At 38.9% G+C, this 7709-nt stretch overlaps 1 protein-coding gene across 1 annotated transcript; it reads left to right on the plus strand.

The window, feature by feature from the left end:
- The first annotated feature begins 2528 nt into the window (after window positions 1-2528).
- On the plus strand, window positions 2529-4921 carry LOC103470849 (uncharacterized). The gene is made up of 3 exons (XM_008419526.2): window positions 2529-3030; window positions 3890-4001; window positions 4649-4921. Exons 1-3 carry the CDS (start codon window positions 2586-2588, stop codon window positions 4806-4808), a joined length of 717 nt encoding a protein of 238 aa, XP_008417748.1. The 5' UTR covers window positions 2529-2585; the 3' UTR covers window positions 4809-4921.
- Window positions 4922-7709: the final 2788 nt, after the last annotated feature.

Consider the following 7709-nt stretch of genomic DNA (forward strand, 5'->3'; position numbering starts at 1 on the left):
AATATTATAATAATAATAATAATAATAATAATAATAATAATAATAATAATAATAATAAACTTATTATTATTAATAAGTCTTTCAGAACATCAGTGTTTGCTACTTTTGCAAGTCATAATTCCATCTACTGGAGGAGCTGAGTTGGAACTGTGACTTAATAAAACAATTGAACAGACAGAATAAAGTTTCTGTAGTTTCATTTTTTTTTCTCTCCCCCACATTTATTTCTTCCTTCCTTCCATAAAGGAGGAGAACTCTGGCAGTTGACCAATGTGTAGGAACTTAGAATTACTATTATTAATGCATAACTTTCTTCGCATCCTTTATTGCAAAGTCTGAGACATTTGCGCTGCATGTTTCACTTGAAATCCTATCATAACATTTGCAGGTCATTAAACAGACTCGGTGTGGATCGTGTTTTTATGCTGCCGGTGGTAATTAGCCTCACACATATGTTTGCTAAATGTACAGCAAGTGATTAAGCAGTACAATTATCAACCATAGCACAAAACACAACTGTAAAGAAAACAAAGATCAAACCAGATATAGTTGTAAAGTTTTAAAATTAATTTACAATTGAGAATCTCATTAAAGTGTGAACAATAAGCAAAAACAGCAGAAATCTATAATAGGGACATAGACATCTTCACAACAGACTCAATGTGTGACTTTGGTTAAAAACAGTAATTAGTTTATGATGTAAATAAGCTACGTATTCAAGTTGTTCATACTTAATAAATATAAATGTTTGACAAGTCTGGTTTTAAAAAAATTTAATTAGAAAAAAAAAATAAAAAAAATGAATGGAACCCAGACTTCCCACTAATCATCTATTTTTCCCTTTCTGTGTTTTTCACTTAAAAAAGATCTTCAGTATAATCAAGGAAAGACATTTGCATATTAGCTAAATATTTAACTGTTAGCTAAATACTTAGTTTGTTATACAATAATAATTGGGTTCTGTAGCATGTCATATTTTCACCATGTTATTTTTTAATTTGTCAATGTTTAAGCTTCAATCTAGATGTTTAGTTTCCAAATGAAATATTTAACTAAAACTAAATGTAGTTTCTAAAGAAAACATTTAGCTTCAAAACTATATGTTTAGCTCATGACTAAAAATTTTGTTTGAAGCTAAATATTTTAAATTGGAGGTAATATTTAACCTCAAGTTGTGTTTGTGTAATAAGCAGATGTTTGCAGATTATGCAGAAACACAAAGCAGAAGAAGATGATGCAGGACAGAATGAAAACAGTGATGTAAAAATATGGTATGCTAACATTAGCAAAACAACAGGGGGGAGCAAGTCACTATAGCAGTAACATCATAATGTTTCAGTCAACATTATTAAGCCCAAATGTATTTGCTCTTAGACTCCAGTGGTATTATAAGTTAAGAACTCAGCTCAATATTATTTTGCTTAAATAGATTTTGAGATGTTGTAATTTGAGAGAGGAGGAGTTTATTCGGTGGCATATGAAATGTAAAACAAAATCAAGACTACTGTTGAAATCTGCATATTATTTAACGTTAGTATAAGAGAAAACTTGGCATCCACACTGACTGTTGAGCCATATATGTGGAATATTATATACAAAATTTGCTATGTTTTCATATATTTGGCTGTAAAATACAACTAATAAGTTTGACTGGCAAGTAAAACTGATCATTTTAAATGGAAACAATTCTCATGGAGGCTTCACCAATCGTTCCCAGGAGTTTAAGTCTATTTTCTCAATAGTGGAAGATGGAAAGCTCAGAGTTGTTATAATGACACTCAGTGAATGAAACCGATTCTCTGAGGACAGAAACAGAGATTTTTAACGAGTGTAAAACGGTAAGACATTCGAGCTTTTTAGGTCACTTCACTCTCTCTCCATCAAATCAATCAATGCAAATGCGGTGCTGAGCATGATCAGCGCGAGTACAGCTTGGGTTTGGCATGGGGAGGAAGCAGTTCTCATGTGGTCAGAATGAAGGACTCATGCTGGCAGAAACATATGGCTTGGTGCTCGGGCCAAACCCTTCAACCCCACCGACACAAGTGGAAGTTTCAAGGGCTGCCATAGGAGAAGGGCAAGTCTAGAGCACTTTATTTCTGATTTTTATTCAAGCAAGATGTTTTTTGTTTTTTTTAGATTTGCAAAGGTGACTCAAAAAGTATTTAGCAAAGGCTGTGAATATTTAGGTAAACGCAATTTCTTGGTTTTCTATTTTTAATGTATTCACAAAACTCAAATAATTTTTTATGTGTTGCCAGTATTGGGTATTGGTGTGTAGAAATTTGAGGAAAGAGACTAATTTAATACAATTTGGAGTGAAACTGTAACAACAAAATGGAGAAAAGGTGAACCCCTGTGGAACTTCCCACATGCGATTTAGCTAGCTATCTAACTATGTAGCTATCTATCCTGCTATCCTGCTATCTGGTTAGCTTTCTGGCCAGCTACCAGGCTAACTGCATAGCTAGCTTTCTGGGTAGCTACCTATCTAGCTAATTAGCTATCTGGTTATCTAGACAGATAAGCCCTGCAAAATATTTAGCTAGCTAGCAAAATCTAGTTAGCTAGTCTTTTGCAAGGTTATGGAACCAGAACTGAATCAATTGCCTATTTTTATAGTTCAAGCTCCAAATATATCTTACCATATATACAATCCACATATCAACTGGTCTAAGAAACATGTGGAGTCCTGGTCCATTTCCTGTCATTGCTCCTTCCTCCGTTCAGCCGCCCCTCCGAGTCAGTCGCCGGCTAATCGTCAGGTGGCTGACCCGCCCGATCTCTCTGTCATTCCACCAGATTATTATGATTTGGCTCCGGTGTTCAGCAAATTTAGTGCTCTTTCTCTCCCTCCGCACCGCCCCTATGACTGCGCCATTGATCTTCTCCCCGGAGCGCCACTGCATAACAGTCGGCTTTATAATATCTCCAAACCGGAAAGAGAGACCATGGAGAATTATATCAACGAGTCTCTGGCGGCAGGAATCATCCGACCATCTTCTTCTCCACTCGGATCAGGTTTTTTTTGTAAGTAAGAAAGACGGTTCTCTGTTACCCTGTATTGATTACCCTGTATCAAATAACTATCAAAAACAAATACCCGTTGCCCCTGCTAGCTTTGGCTTTCGAACCGGTTCAGGATGCCACAGTTTTCACCAAGTTAGACCTAAGAAACGCTTACCACCTCCTTAGAATCCGTGAAGGAGACGAGTGGAAAACGGCTTTCAAGACACCCCTGGGACATTTTGAATATCTAGTCATGCCTTTCGGTCTGTCTAATGCACCCGCTTGTTTCCAGGCGCTAGTAAATAACGTGTTGAGGGATTTTTTTAAACGTCTTTGTATTCGTCTACCTCAACGACATCCTGATCTATTCCAGGACCATCTCCGAACATCGGAGACACCTTCGCTTAGTTATTCAGCGACTTTTGGAAAATAAACTGTTTGTCAAAGCTGAGAAATGCGAGTTTCATCGCCCATATGTTACTTTTCTGGGATTTGTGCTCGACGGTGGGCAGGTGAGACCATCAGAAGACAAAATCAAAGCGGTTTTGGACTGGCCCACTCCTGAAAACTGGAAACAACTTCAAAGGTTTCTGGGGTTTGCCAATTTCTATCGAAGGTTCATCAGAAACTACAGTCAAATGGCCCTTCCTCTGATGGCGTTAACTTCTGTTAAGAAAACATTTCACTGGTCACCTGAGGCTGAAGCGGCATTCAAGAAACTCAAGAGTCTGTTTTCTAACGCGCCTATCCTCATTCAACCTGACCCCTCCAAACAGTTTATCCTGGAGGTGGATGCATCTGACTCGGGGGTGGGAGCTGTACTATCTCAGAGCTCAGAATCTGACCAGAAAACTCACCCTTGTGCATTTTTCTCCCGCAGACTCACCCCAGCTGAAYGGAACTACGATGTTGGTGATAGAGAGCTCCTCGCCATTAAATTGGCGTTGGAGGAATGGAGGCACTGGCTGGAAGGCGCCGAGCACCCCATTTTGGTATGGACTGATCACAAAAATCTCTCCTACATTCAATCAGCCAAAAGATCGAACCCCCGTCAGTCCCGCTGGTCTTTATTCTTTTCTCGATTCAATCTGACCATTTCATACCGCCCTGGGTCTAAGAACATAAAACCGGATGCTCTGTCCCGTCTTCACGCCACTGATGAACCTGAGACACCAGCCACCATTTTACCTGCTAGTTGTACTGTAGCCGCAGTCACCTGGGAGGTTTAAGACCTAATTAAACAAGCACAGACCTCCGAACCAGATCCTGGCACAGGCCCACCAAATAGAACATATGTTCCTTCTTCGGTGAGGGCTAGATCAATTCATTGGATGCATACCACTAAGTTCTCAGCTCATCCTGGAGTCAGTAGAACTGTGGCCCTAATTTCCCGTCGGTTCTGGTAGCCATCACTTCATAAAGACATAAAAGAGTTTGTCCTAGCCTGTCCTGCTTGTGCCCGGAATAAATCATCTCATCAGCCTCCCTCAGGTCTGCTTCATCCATTGCCTATTCCGAAACGCCCATGGTTACATATCGCTATAGATTTTGTGACAGGGTTACCTGCGTCCAAGCGCATGACCACCATACTCACGGTCATTGATCAATTTTCAAAAGCCTGTCATCTTGTTCCCCTTAGGAAACTTCCCACAGCTCTTCAGACCGCTCAGCTCCTGGTTAAGCACATTTTCAAATTGCACGGCATCCCACAGGAGATACTTTCTGACAGAGGACTACAGTTCACCGCCCAGAACCGTCAGATAAGGCTTCTGCATGTTGGTGTTCCCGCTAAATCCTGAATATACCCAGTTTGGGTTGTCTTAGCCTTTTTATTGCAGCTTATGGGGTTTTCCCTGTCTGGGAACGAGAACTCAACCTACTGAATGTGACAGGTAACCAATCAGAAAGCGCGGTGACGTAAGAACAGAGGGGAATCCCAAACAGCTGACATATCGCGCAACTGCGAGTCCGGTGGATATTGGAGATGATATGTGGAAATGTTTATTATTATATGTAAAGGTCATTATTATATGTTTATGCTTATTCAGTTAAAAATGTTAACTATGAAAAAACACAGTCACCTCCAAATCATAGTGCAGCAAATAGAGCGGCTGCTCCCGTCGTCTTTTATCCACCGCCTTTTCTTTTTGTTACGTCTTTTATCTTAAAATGACTCCACAAACTATCACTATTGCTTCTACATCGTCATCCGGGTTTGGTTATTCTAAATTCCCGTATGCTATGTTGGGGGTTTTGTGGAGTTTCTTCTGGAATCGCGGTGTTCATGACTGGAATCGGTTCGTTTGACCTCTGCCGTGTGGCTGGAGACACGAACCGATCTAACCTGTTGGACTTTTATCAGCTCTGTGGTCACAGAGGTTTGGAGAATCGGCTGACGATTCTTAAATCTTGCCATCTAAACCAGACTTAAGACTCACAAGCTYTACTCATCTCCTCTCGACCACTTCCCAAACGCTCTCTGACTCTGGTCGCTACATATCCCGTCAAAATAAGATACAGATGCGCCACAAAAACAAACATTTTACTTTCGTGAAAATTTTAACTCACGATAATGACTAACGGGAGCCCTGAACTTGTTTCTCTGCAACGAGAGGGTCCCATCTGGGAGTGATGAGAGACAATAACACCCGAAGTGTTGCTTATATCCACAGCCTGCTTGGTCTCTAAGTGGCGAAGCAGCTTGAAGCTTCATTGCCTCATTAGCAGCCGGTCACCGCATGTTACGCAGAGCGGGCTTGTAATGTGGGACTCAGCGACCGGTCCGGGATAAATTCATTCTCCTGTCTCTTCTCTGGGCCTTTTCCTCTTTGCAAAGAAACTTTCCAAAGACATCTGATCTGTTTCTTACTCATTTTGCTGCTTGTGGGCTCAGTGTTGGCGCGCAAGTAACCGAGAGAATTAAAGGATTTTCAAAATAAAAGATCCTCCAGACTCAAATAATACATAAAAAGGAAATATTGAATAATTTCTTGCGCAGCCCGGTGCCAATTGGTCCACGGACCGAGGGTTGGGGACCACTGGGTTAGAAAACTCGACATCAACATGACAATTATTACACAGTGTGAAAATCTTGACATCACTGCAGATAACATCCACAGTCTTTCTTACCATGGATTCTTTGCCGATTCAAGCTCCAAAAATGATTATGTAAGTGTTAATATCTCTGAAACTCTACATTTCTGTAATGGAGTCTTGTTGTTAGAGTAGTAGTAAAAATGTATTCCTTCGTACCATTCCTCATTGCAGGGCCGTGCAGAGACCACTAAAGGGGTAGGTGCTCAAAAAAAAAAGGGCACATCTGACCGTATTTTAGGACGGAATATTAACAAAGCCTCTCAGGTTTCAAAGTTTAATAACCAATGATAAATTACAAAATTGTGAGATATACAATCAAAGGTAAGGAGAATCTCTAGATAGAGCATACAACTATGCAAATGTAAGATATTTTATTAGTAATTTTTTTCTGCAGGTCTATTTTGTTATAGGAAAGTTTTGCAATATTCAAACCCGCAATTTAGCAAGATATGTAAATCAGAGCTAGACCACAGACATATTTTGTCTTTACATAATTACACTATTAAAAATATAAACAAGGGCACAATGCAACCTTTTAGTGACTGTAACCTATAAAAGAGCTGCCTGTTTGCTGCAGTGGAGATGAAGATGGTCCATTCAGGAAAGCAGAGCTGCATCAAACTTTAACATGGAACTGCAGAAAAAAACAAAAAAACAAAAGCAAATATTTAATTGTTAATGTATGTCACCATGAGAAAAGCCTACTGAGTTTTGCTTAAAAAACTTTTTAAACATTTAAATCACACATTTCTCTCATGAAGTGAATTTTTTTTTTGCAAAACAAACTTATTTGTGCATGTCAGAAATCTTTTCTTAATATTCTAAGTTGGTGTTTGTGATTCAAAGTTCTGCTTGTGATTCTCACGAGTCGTGGGCAGGGCCCAAAATCACAACAAAAGGTTTCTGATGTGTGCAAATAAAAGTTTATGTTTGGCAAATAACTTTTTATGTTCACAAGACAAAAATTAGTTATTTCATTAAAAAGTTTTTTAAACAAAACGATTTGTTTTTTTAAAAAAGAAATCATTACAATTCCAAAAGTTTTGATTATAATTGTATTTTACTTAACTGAGGTTAGTTTTTCCCCCCCCCATTGAATAATTGGGGAAATAAAATTAACTTCATACTCTGCGAACCAGACCCTAAACTTACTTAAAGTCTGGGTTGAGTTTTTTTCCCTTCATTAATGACGCACTTTTATTACATTCATTATATCTATCATGGTAATTCAGGGTGAGTTATTTTTAATTCTAAATGAATATCCTTGTTGAACTTTTATTTAAGTGTTATTTTCCTTCAATATACATTTACCTAACGTCAGAATAAATGAAATGTACGTTATGCAGCAAAGGAAATTAGAAGATCGGACATATATCCATTATGGAGATGATCGGTTTTGGACGGGCGGTGTGCCCTTATTACATAATAAATACTAAAGAATGACCGCTATCATTAATGGTACAGGGAAGAAGCTTTTAGTTATCTGGCTTTGCTAGCAAAATTGTTAGCTAGCAGCTAGCTTATAGCACAACAACAACAGCCTAATGTCTGTATGATAAAAATACTGAATCGATAGATAAGAGCAGTTTTCCTCACCTGGCTGT

This window comes from Poecilia reticulata, linkage group LG10 (genome assembly GCF_000633615.1).
Source record: "Poecilia reticulata strain Guanapo linkage group LG10, Guppy_female_1.0+MT, whole genome shotgun sequence".
Taxonomy (NCBI): domain Eukaryota; kingdom Metazoa; phylum Chordata; class Actinopteri; order Cyprinodontiformes; family Poeciliidae; genus Poecilia; species Poecilia reticulata.